Here is a 19,207-nt window from a genome sequence, read left to right as displayed (position 1 = left end):
GACGAGCTTTGTTTCAAGACAAATTACTCCTGCCACAGGGCCCAAAGGCTCCCATTCTGCCTTCAAGGTACATTTGCTGTAGAAATTATTGAGAGTTCTGGATATTGCCAATTTCAATCCCACAGACAGGAGAGGATATCTGATTCCCAGCTGTCACTGGATTCCAACCCCCCCCCCCCGCAAACTGACAAGAATATACTTCTTTAACCAAGTTTCTGAAAAACACTTGAATGATCAGTCTGCTGCAGGCCTAGGGACAGTTCTGCAGGAAATGTGCATGCTCTCTAGCTTGTACACACACACATTGTAACCTTCAGTCCGTATGGAACATTAATGTGGGGAATCCTATCGTCTGCATCTAGAGAACCAAATTCAGTCCCCAAGTACACAAGAGCAATGAGATTAATCTGGTCCCAATCTCTCTCTAGTAGAGTGCTCGCCTAATTCTTCTGAGCATGTGCAACATTATGAGATAATTAAAACTCAACTAGGAGCAGTGTTCTCAAAACTGACTGGAAGATATTTGACTTGCTTGTCATCAACCATTTATGCCCAGAACATCAGACTCTGGTTACATACAAAACTCCACTGTTCAATGTCTTGTTCTCCTAAGAAGGCCCTTATTCCACTGCTATCATGCTATGAATTTCTCCTTGGCAGATGAGGTGAAAACCTTTGTTTATTCTCCATGACAAACATATTTTAGTTAGGGAAATGGGAGAGACGTTGACTGATGCCCATATTTCCTTAAAGCTTTTGCTACAGCACATGTGCCCTACCGCAGGTGGACTTGCTGTCACTGCATAGGACAGTTGATCTTGTAAGTCATTACCCTCAGGAATTTACTGGTGGCCAAATTCTGCTCTCTGTGCAAAGTATGACGCAGTGAGGTACTGCAGTATTCAGGGAGACAGGTTCTTCCTCTCAGCTTGCAGTGCACAATGGTCAAAACCACCTTGGAGCTTCCATTCTATTTCCTCCCATCACTCCTATGCAGAGGGGGTTGGGTGATAAGATTTGTAGATACTCCCTGGCTCCATTTCTGCGCTTCAGACAACTACTCACTCCTACCCTCTCATTCAGCCAACTCTGCAGTGTTAAGGACTTCTCATTCTATCTCCCGCTCCGTAAGGGGCTAAGAGGGCAGAACTGACCCTGGGCTATGTGTCAAGGAAGTCACAAAAAAGAAGCCATAAACCATGAGAGGTTAATTGCCACCACTACACTGTATTTTCTTTTGGCTGAATAAAGCAGGCCGCATTTGTGGTATTACCTCAATTCCCTTCTTGCTACCAATCCTTGTCACCCTGCAGTACTGAACCTAACAGAGCCTATTAAAAAAATACTCCATTCAAAATGTGTCAAAGGTCTTAGTCCTGGAAGGCATGCTTATGGTAATCAGAAATTGCCCTTGAAGTCCAGGTGCTCCAGGACATGCACATCTCTATAAAACACAGTGAGTGATGCTAATCATTTACAAGTGAACAGCTTGGGGCAAAGTTAAGTGATTAATGACCTAACAATTATGACTTTGACACTAGACAGTTGCTTCCAAGGTGCTCATAATTGATTGGTGCTACAGCTGCTGGTGGGGATAATTTGTCCCATTGATGACTATATCTTCCCACCGCAAAATTGAGGGTTCAGTTTTACCACTTGATAATTATTATTAAAAAGGTAGGTGCTGATTCTGTTCTGAGCTTCAGATGGATTCAGGGACCTGCCTGAGCGCATCAGCTGCTTTCCCCAAGCAAAAGGTTCTAGTTAGAGATCAACATTAGCATGAACAAGCTGTGTTTAAAAAAAACACTGATTCCAGATATACAAATTAAACAGTTTTATTAACTATTTCTCTTCGTTCAAGCAAGGATCATCTCTTTCATCTTCTAATCAAGCTTAATTAGCACTTACAGTGTAAAGCTTTTAGTTTTTCCCAAGGAAAGTGATTTAATAGTTACCCTAAGTAAGGCTTTAACAGCAGGAATATTTAATCATCCGACTTAAAGGACAACATGTATCTTGCTGCAATACAGGAAGCTGTAGGCTGCTATAAATAGCCTTGATGCTACAAACAATAAGCCTTATCCAAAGCTCATTAAAGCCAATGGAAAGATTCCCAGTGGCTGTAGAGGGCTTTGGATCACTATCTGTATCCTTCCAAAAGAGAGAAATAGGGCTAAATTCTGGTCTTAGTTAAATTCAGTAGAATTTGCCAAACTATTAGTAGTCAGCAATTTTACAAATTTAGTGCCTTTTTCCACTCATAATTATTTGCAAACAGACTGACTCATGAATTTGTACATTATTCAAAATGACAAATATTTGATGTGAGTGTATTTCAGCTCATGGATTGCTCATGAACTGTTCACTGTGCTTTGAGTATCTGCTGTTGCTGATTCACTATTTGTGCTCTGTGGCTGAGGTCACTAAAAGCCCAGGATAGTGTTTCAATTCCCTGACTAAATGACTGACACCCAAAGACTTTTCAAGATGGCAGCATGAAACACTTTCACCAAGGCTACTTGTGAAAGTACATACTGTTCTGCAGTGTTTGCACAGCTCTAGTATGGAGTAAAGCCAGTGGGCGCATCACTGTGGGTATAAATTGGCCTAGCTCAGCTGAACTCAACTGAGGAGCTGTTCCATTGACTTCAATGGTTTCATTTCAGATTTATACAGACATGAGAGAAGAATTTGACTGTACTCCCCAATAAGACAAAAATGAATGAATTTTACCTCAAAAGTCAAAGTATAGCCATTCAACTTTAGCCACTGTATAACGTGGTTTAGTAACAAGAATTAATCAGTTCCAAGAACTGAAAAACTACAACAGTGCACCAAAACAATGATCCAGTAATATACTAATTAATTGCACCTGGATATCCTTGTTTTAAAGCCAGCTAGGAACAAAGAGAAAAGTTTTCTAGAATTAACTTTCTCAAAGAGTCTCCAGTGGGGAGTTCCAAACGCGTGAAAAAATGTATTTGTGATATTCCTATCAACCTGCTTGACAGAGATGATTTTCTAGCCCTGTTGGTTTGTCTCACCCAGGAGCTCAGATAAGCAACAAGACCAAGTCAGAGCACAGTTTCCCGTACAACTCCAATGAGACTATGGGGCCGTTCGTGCTCTAGTCTCTGGGTTCTCCTCTCTGCTACCTTGTTTTCTGATGTAGTGAAAGTACTCAGATCACCACAGCTCTCCAGGTGCAGCATCCCTGGGTGTCTTCTAAATGGGAGTGTATGTGTCCTTGATGTAGATGGCTGAGCTGGAGTCATAACCTTCAAAGAAATGGAAAAGAATTAAAATTCATTTCTTTTGGTTTCTCAGTTGTTGCTTTTAAAAATATATTCTACTGAAGTCATCCCTGGCCCAACTTCCTGGGGGTAGGAAGCTGTAAGCTGTAGCTTTCTCTAATATTTCTCAGATAACCACATGTACTTTTCAAGTACATAAAAGGTTGTTACAAGGAGGATGGAGAAAAATTGTTGTTCTTAATCTCTGAGGATAGGACAAGAAGCAATGGGTTTAAATTGCAGCAAGGGCGGTTTAGGTTGGACATTAGGAAAAATTTCCTAACTGTCAGAGTGGTTAATCGCTTGCCTAGGGAGGTTGTAGAATCTCCATCATTGGGGATTTTTAAGAGCAGTTTGGACAAACACCTGTCAGGGACGGTCTGGATAATACTTGGTCCTGCCTTGAGTGCAGGAGACTGGACTAGATGACCTCTCGAGGTCCCTTCCAGGTCTGATTCTATGCCAGGTTTGCTGACAGTTCATTAATGGATATCATGATGTAGCAGGGACTACATTGAAAAGCATACATAGGTCCCATCACTGATGGGGCTTGGGCCATGGGGATGGGAACATCTTCCGCCCCACTTCCCACAGCATGTGTGCAGGATTAGCACATTTTCACTCCTGGTCTCCCCCCCCAAAAAAATTTCAAAACATAGGTGTCCTGATATTAACTCACCCAAAGTGTAAGATAATGTTCAGTAATGGTCCAAGAGTGATTATTTGCCACTTTTCTTTATTTCTAGCCTTCCCTTCTTACAGAAGCTATCACTTCTACCACCAGCTATCTTTCAGACCAGCTCTGAGAAGGATGATCTGGTCTGAAAGACCCATTCTTATGTAAAGACTAAAGCTGCAAGAACCCTTTGTAAAGAAAACGTCCTAGTTTCACAATTTTGGCTACTTCTGCCGAGTTTCTCAAACCTTTCCTTGAACTTGAGCCAAGTTATGGCTCTGGGTGAAACCATCAGCCACGTATCAGCTTCAATGTGAAGCTAAGGAAATTTCTAAAACACAAAGTGAAATGCTTAGGGCAAGAAACCAGGCATACCAAAGAGCTGCATAAACCCCATGTGAACTATAACCATTGACTTTCCCACCATTTTAATAAAGAATCCCTTGTGCTGTAGATCCACCAACCTTAACACTCTGTGTCTCCAGGGTACCCAAGACATTTCATGAGAAAGTCTCTGGTCTATACGTGGACTGTATCAAATTATACTAAAAATTTCTGGGTGCGCATCCTGTTACTATAAAGATGTTCCGCACTGTCTGCTTTTCCTCTAGGTTACTTTGTATTTAGTTCAAGATTCCCTGAATAAATAACAGAGAGAGGTCACTTCTGGTAGGGTTTTATATCATGTATTTCTTGAGTAATTCTCTACCTGATTGCTAGAAGTTACAATACACAGCTGCTCCCCTTGAGAATAAAGGATAGAGGGAAAGAAAGATAGTCTTGAGGCAGAAGCCAGAGAGTCAGGAGATAGATTGTTTTATGCCTTTCTTGGTCCTAGACATTTTGTTATGACTCCATGTGCCTTGGCAGCATGTCTTTTGAAACTGAAGTGTGCTGATTGTTGATGTTGGACTAGTACAGATTTGTGTGCACAATTTCAGTGGGGAGGGGAGGAGGCGGCAGGTGATTTGATAGCTACCCCATTGGGTTTCTCACAGGCTCTGTTTCACAGACCTGCAGCAGCCCTCTTCTCTCACTGACTTGGGGGAGTTAGCCTTCTATGCTGTGGATCAGTGAGGCTGAAGTACATGCTCAGCAGTGGTCTTTGCTGTTTCTGACAGCCCTGGAACTCAGAAAGGAGTGCCACATATACCTGGCCTTGGAAGGGCTGTGACTGGTAGGGAGGAACCAGGCCAAACCACCTTGGGGTGCTCACCAGAGAGGCAGACTACTACCCTACAGTATCTAAAACTGGGACAGCAGGGCAGTGACTGCTTTGGAAAGTAAGGAGGTTTGCTTACAAGCCTCCCTCTCTCTAGGTGTCTGATTTGGTCCCGTGATAAAGGCTGAGTAGTAGAGTCCCCACCCTCCTTTAAACTCTCCTTTTCTGTGATGCTTATAAAAACAACTTGACAGTGGTAAAGCTGTTGTGCAGAAAGCACTGCTTACCATACTGCCCAATATTGGCTCATTGTTCCTTGTACTCCCGCCTCTGTCGGTATCCACCTGTTGTCTCTTGCCTTACACTTAAATTAGAAGCTCTTTGGGGCAGTGACTGTCTCTTTGTTCTGCATTTGTACGGCACAGTGGGGTCCTGGACCATGACTTGGACTCCTAGGGGCTATGATAATACAGATAAATACAAATCATTTTGGAAAGCTGCTGACAGTTCCAGCCCTGGTTGAGGACTTGGGGAAATAAGGATGAGTCTAGGCCTCTTTTTATAATGCAGACGTATTTTTGCATAATGTGATTTGCAGCTGAGTTGTAAAAAACAAATAAAGTCAATGTGAAGTAGCCTACTGGCTTTAAAAATGGCACTGGAGTTTCAGGAAGGTGTAGCAGAAAGCTCACACTAGAAACAACTGATTATAGAGAAACCAAGAGGCTTAACTATTTTACAGTAACTTGTAAAACGTGAAGGTAACAGATATTTTAGTTATGTTCTTAGATGGTGGCAGTAATTAACATTTTTATGTCTTCACTACATTCAATTAGCTCTGGACACATACCACATTGGATTTTTTTTTTTGGCAATGTGGTAATAAATTATAAGTGCAATTTACTGTTTTATAATCTTCTACAACCTTTTTTCTGTGTGAAGTATAATATTTCTCATGTCTCTTTGTAGTCCATGTTTCTGCCACAAGGGATTTTGCCCTGTTTTTGGGGGTGGGGAGGAGGCTGATATTCATCTGCCTCTTAATTTTATGTATACATGGTGTTCACACTATTTTGAGAAATGTTTTCTTGTTTCACTTCCCCTCCCCTGAATCTTGGTTAGCTGTGTGTTTTGCAAATGTACTTCAGATCCATCACTGCTTGGCGTCTCATTCTTTCCCAGAACCAACGTGACATACCAGCAAACCCTGCTAGAGGCCAAACTCTGACTCTTGCTGCTATCCAGAGAATGCAGCTGTAAACTGTACCAGTGTCTTGTGTGCTAGAGAAGCCAATTAACAAAGTGAGGAAATATTTAGGTCTCCGGTTCATCCCAACTACAATAATAAGCTACCTGCTCCAGGAAGCTGGCGCTGGTGATGGCTTCCTCCATGTGTTCTTCATCTGACTTTAAAACAGATTTGATATTTTCCACCAGTTCGTGTATGTCAGGGGTCATACTGCAGGAGGACTGCTCTAGGAACCTTGCCACAAGCAGCTTAGTGTCTATATATGACTTGTAGTCTACCAAAGACCGGGGTCTTGCTCTCAAAGCTCTTGCTCTCAAACCTTTTCGCAAAATGACAGTGGCCAATTTTGGTTTTAATTCAGTCTGAGTTGCAGCTTCACAGCTTAGTACCGGACCTGAAGGCAAAAACAAAATAATCAAAGCCCATTTACTTTACCAGGGCAGTTGCAAAAACAATGTCAAAATGTGATGTCAGCACTTACAGTAATTCAGCACTGATACATTGCACAAGGTGACATCATGGTAACTACTGAAATTTAATTATTGCCATGCTAGCACCAGTGGTAACATGCATCAATTCCCCCCTCCACCTCAGATACATATTTGTGCTTTGTGTCAAATTTACTCCAGGTAGAGAATGCACATTAGAGCAAGAGAAAAATTATACATGCATAGGGAAGAAAAAAGAAATATCTCTGGGCCTGCAACCAGCTGACAGGGATCAGGGCCACATTGTAGCTCTGCCAAGCCCATACTCCAGCCTGTGGGTCATGTCCTTCTGTCATTTTCTTAGGGCTGCAGACCCCTCTTTTCTCTCCTAGTTACCGCTCTGGCAGCTACAGTTCCCAGTATGCCCTGAGAGGAGAGGGTGGTGTGCAGGAAACTCTATGCAACCTGGGACTGATTATCAGGCTGTTTCTCCCTCTGGATTCTCGGGCTCTGGAGAGTGGAGGGGGGACAGGTGGCTGGCAAGGGGGGGCTCTGCAGCTGGGCTCTAAGGGGGAACGGGGTGTGAGTATCTGGTCTGGGGGGCCCCCATAGTTGGACTCTGGGAAGGAGGGGGGTTTGGATGTATTAGCTGGGGAGGCCCTGCAGGTGGGCTCTGGGGGGGAAGAGGTGTGGGTGTCTGGCCCCAGAGGTGGTCTCTGGGGGTGGGGGAAGGGAGCAGAGAAATAGGAACTGGGTTGTCACAGGGATTTCTTTAACACTCTACTCCTGGGAGAAATTGTGTGTGTGTCTGTATTGTACAGACATACTTGCTGACAGGTATTTTGAAATAAATTAATTGAAACTGGGTGATTATGTATTGTTATTTTGATAAATAAAATTTGCAGAATTTTTGAGAACTTTAAAATATTCTGAGCAGAATTTTTAATTTTGGGGGGCAGAATGCCCCCAAGGGTAGCATGTTAATGGGCTGTGCCTGTCAACATGAAACAACTGACTGTTATTAAAGAAAGAGGGCTTCTATAATCCTTCTAACATTAATTCTACTCTGTACGACATAGGAATCATGGGACAAGGCTTGTTTGCACAGTGAGTAGATGCATAGCAAGCCAAGGTGTGAATCTACAGTGCACTAGTTTGCCACATGGTAACTCACCAGTGTGAACCCTGCTAAAGTGGCGTGAAAGTTGTAGTATACTAAGCCGCAGTCTGGCACTTACACGGTGCTGTAGCAGGGGCCACATGGTGGGTTACTGCACAGCAAGCTGGTGCATTTGCCGTGCAGTAATTTACCAGGTAGAAAGATCCACAGATTAAACTAAGCTGTTGCATTCTCTACACCAAAGGTCCTTCATGGGGTCTAAGTACTGTTCAGGGCCTGTATGATCTCTTCTAAACTACAGTGGTTTTCACAATTTGTGAATAGTAGTTTCCCTTTCTAACATAAGTACCACTGATTTTTTCCCCACTCCCACTGTATTCTGATACCACTAAGACATTGCAGCTGTTCATTTTGACAAATGTATGGAAAAGAAAGGAACCTGAGGCCAGGCATAACCAGACAGACAACTAATGCCAATACATTCATAGCTCCTTTGTTTATTTTGCATACTCCTGCAAGCTATATCATACCTTTCATGTTCTAATGCATTCTGTAGTTTCTTCTGTGGGTAATAATAATCATTGATCAGGAAGATTGCTTATGACCCATCCAGATTTTTTGTTAAAAAACCACCATACATCTTGTTGTTGTTTTTTTAATTTATTGAAGATTCCATTCCCACTGACTTTGGGAGAACTTAACAGGGAAAAAAAATCTATTCCAAGGCATGTTGTGTAAATAAAAATTGTTACTACTGTGTTTTGATGATGAGAAAAGCACCCCGGGGTTAATAAGGCAGCTCTGTAATGCGAGCATTATGCCAGGGATAACAATAATTCCAGGAGGAACTCCAGTACCTCTCATCAAGGGAGCTCAAACTAAATGGAAGTGACTTCCCTAGTTAGTGCGGCAGCTGACCTCCATCTCTACTGCAGCTGAGTATTTCACTTTGAGGTGGTTCAAGGCCACAGTGTATAGAAACAATTACAAACTGGGTTCCTGATGGTGTGGTTTTAAGTGCCTAAAAGCTGCTTTTATGTGCAGCACAGAGCATCCTCTGCTTCCACCATATCTAATCTGCTATTAATAGATGACTGTTTCATGCCATTTAACCATTGCTTCAGGAACACCGTGAAAGAAGAGGAGGAGGAAAAAAGATGGAATGGAAAAAATGCATGCAGGAGAAAAACATGAACCTGGGGGGGAAAGATGATCAGATGAGAATATGCTGAATGCTATATAGACTGGTAAGTACAACATAGTGACAGGTTCCTTAAATGCTAAAGACAGACAGAAATTGAAGTTATTTTATTATCCTAAGCAAGCATCTGTTATTAAAACCCACACATAATTTATTTTGTGAGAATTTAATACCCATCAGCAGCTCCTGGTAGAATTCCAGCAACCCAGACTGAAAGGTGGGAGGCTGTAGTTAGTGGGGATTTTTAGACCTGCAAAGGGGAATGAGCTGTAACCAGCACATCCCAGAGCACCCAATCCTGCAGCAGATGTCCATGGAAACAGTAGTGTCTCCTTAGGTTTGGGCAGGGCTGGATTTATACCTTATGCGCCCCTAGGCACAGCATCTTCAGCACGTGCCTACTGTGCCTAAGTGGAAATCCGGACCTGGGCTTGAGACCAGTGAGAATGTAGATGCTGTTAATGAAAGGGTACTGAGATTATAAGGTGGGGAAGAGTGAGTGGGCAGGAGACAGTGGCTCAAAAATTGCTGACATCTCTGTGAAACAAAGATAGAACATGCTCATTAGATGCAATTATCACTTAAGTGAAAAATAAATACACTGAAAGGGGAAAAACACCCAGTATTTTCCCCTTTTTTACTAGTAGCTACAAATACCAAAAAAAACAGATGTAGAAGCTAAAAGTGCTAATACACATCTTTGGAAGGGAGTGTACATGTTTGCTCTCAACTTGTATACTTGTTTTCTTGTGGTCTCCCCAAAGCCTCTATATGATACATTCAACATCTGGCAGATTGCTATATCAAATTCAAAGCACTGGCATAGTCTGACAAATACAGCCTTAAGAAAATGAGTATTGATATAGCAGATTAATCACCTCTAGGTGGCAAGCCGTGTAGCACAGGGTCGCTTTTTGATCTCTTCCTCAGAGGGTTGAAGGCTCTCTTGCATGCAGGCTTTTGTTCTGCAGGCGCTGAGCTCGGATTTGAAGGTGAAAGGCTCTCTCTATTGAAAGAGTCAGGAATATCCCCACCTACTGCATAACAGGTAAAGATGAAGGAAAATAAACCAGTTATGAAATATCCTCCAGCAAATAACAGATTAAACTTGCACTTAAGGGACACATTAATGATTGCCATTGATCTCAATGGAAGTTGCAGGGCTTGAAGAAAGAAAAATCTGAAGCCTGTACAACTCTAAAAATCTTCCTCATAGGCCTTGTAAAAAAAAATGACCCACTTTTTACAAGCAGTGTCAAACTCACCAATCGGCACAGTTGAACTGCTGCCAAATTGTTTAGCTGAAAGTTAAGATCAGAACAAACTGGTCAGCACCCCTGGAAGATACCAAGATTCAAACCTTCTTAGAGAAAGAAAAAAATAATTAGCTGAAGTCCTGCATTTCAGTGGCTATATCTGAGTATGATGGCATTTGACGTATTGTGGGAAACCAGAGAACTCAATACTTGTGTTTACAGATTTGTATTAAAATCCAGCCATTTGCACACCAGTTTGCTATGTTTCAAAATCCAGTTTCATATTCTCCTTAGTTAAGATACAGAGATCCCAGGAAAATATTTCTGTTCATTCATTTTCTTTCCTTCTAATCAAACATCAGGTCCCCTGCTCCACGGATTCATATGCCACTATAATACAGACCATATGATTGTGACAGCAAGTGGTGCAATATATTATGTTGCAGAGAATTTGAAAAGGGATGCAGATGGATGTTTTTCCTGGATGTTCATTTTGTAACCATCTCTGACAGCAATTGGTACCTTGCAAGGAAACAAAATATTCTTGTCTGTGTTGGGGAAGAGAGTAAATCTCTTTTTCAGAACCTGAGGAACGGTGATTCATCACTTTGTCTGGATAATAGAAAAGCCACAGTGATTGAAATCACTGGAAAAGCAGGGGAGTGTTTTTATTTGTTGACTGTAGCGTCTGGTCCAGTACTTGATTGCAGCCTAGGAAATCCAGATAACAGCAGGAAGCAATGAGGTGAAGCATAAAGGCAGTTATTAACCTGGAAAGCTGGAGTGGGGACAGCTCAAAAGCGAGAGACAACATAGTGACAAACTAGAGCAGACAAGGAATCAGGAAATGGGTAGAATAGAATCAAAGAGCTAAGCCCCTCCCTGGTGTAACTGAACTGAAGCCAGTGGAGTTACACTAACCTTTGAGTATTACAGTACAGTAACGATCCTACAATTTGCAAGAGTGTTACTGCAGTGAAATGTGTTTTAAATAAAGGCAGCGATTAATTTGGTCTAGTGACTCTCTGATGTCTAGTTATCTGTAATCTTAGTTTCAACCTTCTAAATCCCCAAAGTAAAAAGATTACAGTAGCTAGAAGCTGGGATGACAGCAGAAGTATACTTGCTTCTAGGATTACATGGTGATGAAGGGTAACTGCCACATGTCATCAGCTGTCAATAAAGGGCTTGAGCCTGCTCTCCCAGCTATCAGTTGGAAAACTCCCATTTACGTCAGAAGGAGAAATCTCAGGCCCTATGGGCCAAATACACACTAGCTGGCCTATGAATCTCTGCTGCACCATCTGGCGATGCTTCACTGCTGCCTCCCTCAGAGGTTCTGCTGGGGGTGGATAACTATTTCCACCAGGGACTCCATAGCTGAAAGGGGAAGGGACAAATCTGTCTTGCTGGTGACTGCTGCCAAAGGAATGAACTGAATCAGCACATGCCCCAGCTGCCTTAACCATGCCCTCTTCCCTGCCAGTAACACCCACTTTTTTGACTGTGCTGAGTTTATATTGGAAGCAGCTACAGTATGCCAGGCATAAACACAGCATTATATATATTTGTTCTCCTCCAACAACTGAGAGATCATACAAAATCATTCCACTCAGATTCTTTCATGAAACTAGCAAACCTCCTCATTAGATTACATCTTCCTCTGTCTGCACAACCATAAAGAGAAGGAAGGTTACCCTAAAGCACAGGCCCCCACCCATGGAATTGACACCTTTCTTTATCAAGACAGGCAAGCACAGATCCTCAGTGGTATTTAGGCAGAGTTATGGGAGTTACATGCCTAAATACCTTTGATCTGGGCCTCCGTTTCCTGTAGTATCAGAACTTACAGACATTCTGAGATTTAAGTGGCCAAGACACTTTTTAATAATCACAGAACCATGCAGATTAGAACATGTGTATGTGACTACAGCTGTACTGGGTCTTAAAGTGGATTTGAAATATTAGCAAGAAATTGATTACAGCTTCTTTTCTGGAGACACTGCAGGCAACACAGAATGATCCTTCATGTAATGTATGCCAATTGCCTATACTTAAGGCTACGATTTTGTCATGAGTATTTTTAGTAAAAGTCATGGCTGGGTCATGGGCAATAAACAACAAAAAAAAATCTCGGAAGCTGACCTTTCCCTGACTTTTACTAAAAATATCCCTGACAAAATGGGGAGGGAGGAGGGTCCAGCATCCTATCCCCCGCTGCAGCAGCTGGGAGCGGCAGGGACCCTATTGCCCAGTGGCTGGGACGGGTCCCCCACTGCCCACGGTGGCAGAGGAGCTGGAGGGGGCCCCCTGCCCTGGCCACTGAGCAGCTCCAGGGTCACTCTACTGCAGCTGCTGGTAGCTGGGAACTGCAGGGGGTTGGGGGGGCAGCTGCTTGCAGCAGCTGAGCAGCTGCAGGGGGGCACTGCCAGGGCAGTAGCAGCTGGGGAGATGGGGGGGACCCCTACAGCTGCTGAAAAGCTCTGGGGTTCCCTTTGTTGCTGCCACTGGCTGGGCACCACGGGGAGGGGCCGGCTGCTCGCAGACGCTAAGCAGCTGTAGGGGGCTCCCTGCCAGTGGTGGTGGTACCTGGGGAGCTGGGAGGGGCCACCGCGGCTACTGAGCAGTTCTGGGGTCCCTCTGCTGCTGCTGGCTGGGAGCTGCAAGGGGGTCCTGGCTGCCTGTGGCGGCTGAGCCACTGCAGGGGGGACCCCTGCCAGCAGCAGCAGCTGGGCAGCTCAGGGGTTGACAGTGGAGACGGCAGCCAGTCAGTTGTGGGGGTCTTGCCACCTGCCACTGCAGGAGAGTCCCCCACCGCTCACGGATGCTGGGCTGCTGCGGGGTCCCCCACTGCCAGCAGCAGTTGGTCAGCTGTGGGGCCCCCCAGTGTCACAAAGTCGCTGGAAGTCACGGATTCCGTGACGTCCATGACCTCCATGACATAATCTTGGCCTTACCTATACTATAGTTTTCTTGTGCTCTGTTCTCAGAGCTTGGTTGCTCATTATGCAGTGAAGTTCCAAGATCCTCATTCAGTTCATACTCAGGCAACATGCCACTAGGAAGCAATAGGAGTTTGCCTATGTAAGTAAGTACCTCAGGATTTAGCCTCATGCGTTCACTACCAGCCTTTTGTATTTCTCTCTGTTTGTCTCACTGCTACACAGCACGTCTTAGAGGAACAGAAGTGCTTGTTTTCAGAGGTTCCAGACCGACTGGTACATTTATGTCTAGATAATACTTAGTCCTGCCTTGAGTGCTGGGGACTGGACTAGAAGACCTCTCGAGGTCCCTTCAAGTCCTCTGATTCCAGTTCTCTGATTCCCACTGCTGATTGGGTGTCAGCAACGGGTGTAGACAAACTGGCACTGAATGTAGTTTAACTGCAAGTTAGACCAAGACAAACTACATCCAGAGTTAATTTAGTAAAACGAGGTTAAAACCTACTTAGAACAACCCTCAACCCTGGTTTTCTAAAACATTGTTAAATAGAGCTTGTCCTGGCCTATACTGTTGGTCCAGCCATGTTCAACTGCACCCCTTGCTCATGCTCATTGTCAGCAATGGGTAATTTTTCCAGTGCAGACCAAGCTAAAGAGGAAGTCCCAGTTTAGAGACACTGCACTGTAATGAGCCACAATGGGCTATACATACCACAGCAGTATCCGGACACCACCCATGCCATGGCACAGACAGGGGAACACTGAGGCTAGATATTTATAAAAAAGAAAAATGCTTTTCCACCACATTGCTCTCTAATTCAATTGCTAATCCTAGCTCACCCTCTAGTGTGTGGATAACAGCTAACTCGCTGGCATTTTAAAGATTTTTTTTTTATGTGCCATTCTGTATCTGTAGGCTTGTAAATCTGTGCCCATCCTCAAAGCAATAAGCACATAGCAAGATATTGCTGCAGCTGTGTTCAATTAGTTTTGGTGTGAAACTCCGGGCTAGATAGTTTGGATTGCTTAAAAAGGTTCTACCAGTCTAAGTTACCTTGAGAGACTTGTGTATCGTTTGGTTCTGGTGGCCCAATGACAGCTTCTGCCACATCTGGAATTTGGAATGCACCTCCCTGGCATACAAAATTAGCAATAGTAAAAACTGTTAATCTCTTTCCTTTGAAAAGTTCTCTTTGCACTTTACAAACATTTACCATGTAGAGACAGCAGCATCTACCACAGTGAAACCACAACAGCTCAACAGTGCACAGCAATGCTTTATAAAAATAATCACATACTGTACGTATGTATTCGTCTGCAACAACCAGACTGATACATTTCTACAAATGACATCCATTGTCCAGTTCAGACAATATTATTATACAGCTGTTTTAGGACTAGATTACACCTTGCAGAGCTTCCTTGAAACACTTTCATGTGAGAAGAATTTAGGGCAGCAGTGAGGATGTGGGGTGAACACTCCCAGCCCCACAGATCTCCAGGGAAAAGGACTACCCAATCCCACTGAGGAGCTGTCCCACCATGCTGCCCTTTAGGCCCCTTCCCTCTGGGTATACTGCCATGCTTGTATATACAATTCTTTAGTGAGAAGGTTGCTGGTGTGGAACCTGAGTTACTACTGTTTCAAACAGTTGCAACCATTGGTATCCCCTAATTAGTCAGTGGGAATGTTGTGGAGAGCAGCTCCTTCCCACCCCACCCCACAGAAACCCCATGGTGCTACAACACTGTGGAAGGGACTCCAAAGGCTCTGGGGGAAGTGGGATCACCCGGTAGAGCTTGAACTCCCACCTCCACGTCTGCCCCTCTCCAGCCATGAGTTCACTGTTTCTGCTGTACTCTGCATGTACGAGCAGAGAATCAGTAGTTCTGTTTGCCGATCACTATTTGCATGAGTAGTGGTACACGTGTCAGGAACAATCACATTCAATTACAAGTACTCAACACTCCAAGATCAGTTTAATTAACTCCTCCACAAGGCAAATCCTTTCCTTAGCCTGGTGCTTGCATTACAGAAGACCGCCACGAATGGCTGCAGAGTTATATTGACCTAAAAAGGAGCTACAGGAAGATGTGGACTTTGTTTCATTATAAGATGAGGAGGGTTGTGAGCAGCATAGCCTGCTTTACATGAAAACAGCTGCTGTCACTAGCAAATATGCTAACAGCAATGAGGAGAAATATGTGAAAGGCTAATGGATTTATGTTTAGGAATAATCCATTTGAAAGTTGTATCCAGTTTTACTTGCTTTTAAAAAATGCCCCCCACAAATGCTTAAGAATCCAAATGAGGGAAATGTCTGCTAGATTTCCCACTATCTGCAAAAGTGAGTCTGGTAGACTTTACTTACTGATGTTTGCAGTGATACAAAATTATGTAACCCAAAGGTACTATCCTGCTGTTCTCAAATAGAGAACTACTAGATGTACAAATTCAGTTCTTCTAGCTCTCAGTTCAATATTATCTCTGTAGTAAAGAAAGTTAGGTTGCTAGAATCCCATGGACTGTACCTGCTCACAGCTGATCTGGCTCACCACAGCTTCATATGGAGGAGGGGGATCCAAAGGACAGAACACTTCAACTCCTTTAATTCTAGCTCCATAAATATGCGGTAATGGAATAACATCTGATCCAAACATCCTAGGAAAAATAATTTTGTTTTATTCTCCTCCTTCATGCAGCTTTCTACCTGCAAAAAGATATGATTAGCTAGAGAATTTCATTGGTTCTGCTGTGCAGGCTCACAGTAAAAGTTAATGAACTCAGAGACCAGCAAGAGATTTTTCCAGAATGCCATGGGAAACTAATGTCTTGGACTCACCCCTCCAGAATCTTCACAAGGACTTTGAAACAGCCAAAGAAGAGACTCCCCCCAGGAGAATCCCTCTCAGTTTAATACTGAATCCAGTTCATGCAGATATGAGAGTTTTGGGTCCAAACATTCAAAAATAATCCTCTCAGGTTGAACATCCAAAAATGGAGGCAGCCAAAATTAGATATCTGTGATCTGAATTTAATTCTTACTGAAGTTAATGGGAGTTCAGCAACTCTTAAAGGTGCTCATGACTATATGCCTTAGATGTCTAAATACAGGCACACAAAAACTGGCACCAAGCTTAGGGTCTACTTTTGAAAAGTTACGCCCTGACACTAGTCAGTGAGTAGACACAGATATGATTGATGAATCCTATTAGCTCACTATTGAGTCTTTGATGCAAGGAGATCCCAGTAACCCAAAAGTACAACAGAAATCTCGATCAGCCCTTCCCTCCTACATTTCCCTTAGAGATATCTAAGCCAAAATAAGGGAGTGGAGCTCTGTTTTCTATGTCTGCTGAGTCTGTTGTTGTAAATGTTACTTTTTATTGCATGTTATTATCCTGCCATATTTAACATCTGAATAAACAAACACTAGTGACTGACATCTCAAGAGCTGGTTTCCTCACAAAGCACTGACTTTGAGAGTCACTGGGTTTTGAAATCTCCACTAAAATCCACATTTTCACTGACCTCCAACTGCTGTTCACATTTTCTATTTCCAGATTGTGGGAACATAATTTTATATCACATGCAATAGCTCACCCAAAAAAAAAAAAAAAAGGAATTCAACAAGCATCCCCTATATGGTGCGTGGACAATAGAGTTTGTGCCTAAACCAGAGCCCCCAAGTCCAGATCCAGTCCAAACTTTGTGGCTTGAGCTGTTCTAGCTGACTATGGCAGAGAAATATGCTGTATATTTGACACATCTTGCCCTAAATTTTGGGAGCCTGTTGGGAGGGGGGGCGGCAGTGGGTTGTGTGGGACAGGTGGAGGATGAGAAATGTCTGTGAAAGTGTTATTGAGGAAATCCAGATGAACTGGAGCAGGAATGGAAATGCCTCAAAATAATTGCAGAGGGAAAAAGAGGAACATAGTTAGCTGCTTGCAACATGGGAGGAGAAAGAAACTTTGGAATTGGTGAAGGTTCGTGGTCAAGGAGACGGAATGGGAAGCAGGGAAAGAAAAGCAAGGTGGCTCCTTCACCAAACCTTTATAAAACTGAAAAAGTTTGGGATCAGTTCACTTTGGGGAAAAGCATGAAGTTCAAGCTGGTTCTCATTTTAACCAAACTACTGCAGCCATCCCTAAAAATAATGAGTTGTCATTATGTTGAACAATAGAAGGGAACATTAAGAGGCTAATTTTACATGATCTCTGGGCAATTCTCAGGTATTCTATATGTTTTAATATCACCCATGATAATGGACCGTGTGTCCCCTGTACATTTACTTCATGTAAGGAAAGGTCTTACTGAACCTTTCATTTTTATTCTACAACTAATCTAATCTTATCTAGTGAAGGTGCTCCTATTGTGTTTGTTAATATAGAGTCTTGGATTCAACATTATGTAAAATTTTACTTGGGGACATAGGATTAAAAAAGCATTAAAAAAGAGTTCCTCTGTTTAATACTTAAGCAGTTCCCATGAATGCTGGGGGGCAGGTTCTGTGTGTTTGTTTTTTACTCTGTTCATGATTTAATTTATTTATTTTATGGTGGTGAGAGAAATTCAAATAGTAGTGACTCATGGAATTTGTTTCAGTTTAAGTGAGGAACTAGGATCACTATTTATATAACCTTCTATTCTAGGCAATATTTCCCTGTCCATCAAGAGAGATTCCTTCTATTCTCCTTTACCAGCATCTGCATCACAGTACAAATGCCTGTTGTCACAGGACTTGCCCAAAGATTTTAGTGAAGTGGAGAAGCCATCAGACTATCTCAGTGAGAGCATCAAAGGTGGAAGACATTTACAGATTAAGACGTTCATTTGCAGTAAAATCTTATGCTAAAAATCACAAGGCAGGGGTTGGGGTAGCTTTCTGAGTAGGGACTACATGAGGGTAGAAAAATAATAGTGTACTGGGCCCAGCACTTTTTTTGTATGGGAACTCAATGCTCATTAGGGCTGGTACATGCTCCCAGACTATGACATAGTTCTCTACTGGTTGTGGCTTTAGAGCAAAAAGCTTTGGAACCTTTATCATCTCCTTCCTCTAAAACAGTGGCTCTCAGCCAAGGGTACACGTACCCCTGGGGGTATTCAGGGGGTACTCAACTCATCTAGATCAGTGCTTCTCAAGCTGGTAGTTGCAGTGCCCAGTGAGGAATCATGGGCTAGGTTTATGGGGGTTGCAAGTGAAGTGCTGGCAATAGGTGACAAGCAGAGCAATTGCTCAGGGCCCCATGCCACAGGAGGCCATGCAAAGCTAAATTACATGCGGGCAAAGGCATTTCATTTGAACAGGAAGTGTCCTCAGTCTTTCCTGTTGGAGCTGTTCGACTTTATTTAACTACGATTTGGGGCAGCACAAATGTCAGGATAACACCCAAGTCCCTTAATGCTAAGACAGAGGGGAGTTGAGACCGGGTCAACTTGTTCCATATTACAGGCAAACAGCACTGTGACTGTAAGGGGGCTGAGAATGAGCATGACTCAGGCAAACAAGCCTGAGACCAAAGAGGGGCTGTTTGGTTCAGATACCACAGACACATTGTAAGTCCTCGAGAATGGCCATGCTTTGTGAATGCCACAACCACTGAGATCAGGGTGGAGAATGCAGAATAGACACCATCAGTGCATGCCAGAGCCTAACACTCAAAACCAGGTTGGGGAATTGAGAACAAGCAGTCTCAATTCATGCCCTAGATACAGAGCCCTGAGATTGAGGGTTGGGGTGTCCAAATAGGTGTGTGTGAGCCATTCTGGAGCTCCCCTTTTCCCTATGCTCCTAGGGGGAGAGGGGCAGAGTGAGAAGAGTTCTAAACAAGCTCTAGCAAACAATGATGGAGTCACTGGGTGCTACCAGACCA

General features: G+C 43.3%; 1 protein-coding gene across 5 annotated transcripts in view; it reads right to left on the bottom strand.

Moving 5' to 3' along the window:
• Positions 1-1,822: 1,822 nt before the first annotated feature.
• ENTREP1 (endosomal transmembrane epsin interactor 1) overlaps positions 1,823-19,207 on the bottom strand; it is a 50,730-nt gene continuing 33,345 nt past the window's right edge. For 2 of the 5 annotated variants that reach the window (XM_050944190.1, XM_050944186.1), the window contains exons 7-12: positions 15,863-15,992; positions 14,385-14,463; positions 10,398-10,433; positions 10,011-10,169; positions 6,488-6,777; positions 1,823-3,281 (exon numbers count right to left, since the gene is read on the bottom strand). In XM_050944190.1, coding sequence (XP_050800147.1) covers positions 3,078-3,281; positions 6,488-6,777; positions 10,011-10,169; positions 10,398-10,433; positions 14,385-14,463; positions 15,863-15,992 — 898 coding nt within the window. In that variant the 3' untranslated portion in view covers positions 1,823-3,077. The remainder of the gene's footprint in view (positions 3,282-6,487; positions 6,778-10,010; positions 10,170-10,397; positions 10,434-14,384; positions 14,464-15,862; positions 15,993-19,207) is intronic. The other 3 variants (XM_050944187.1, XM_050944188.1, XM_050944189.1) reach the window with 3 other exon arrangements.

Source organism: Gopherus flavomarginatus, chromosome 3 (genome assembly GCF_025201925.1).
Source record: "Gopherus flavomarginatus isolate rGopFla2 chromosome 3, rGopFla2.mat.asm, whole genome shotgun sequence".
In the NCBI taxonomy this organism is placed as follows: domain Eukaryota; kingdom Metazoa; phylum Chordata; order Testudines; family Testudinidae; genus Gopherus; species Gopherus flavomarginatus.
This window is presented reverse-complemented; position numbering and strand designations above follow the sequence as displayed.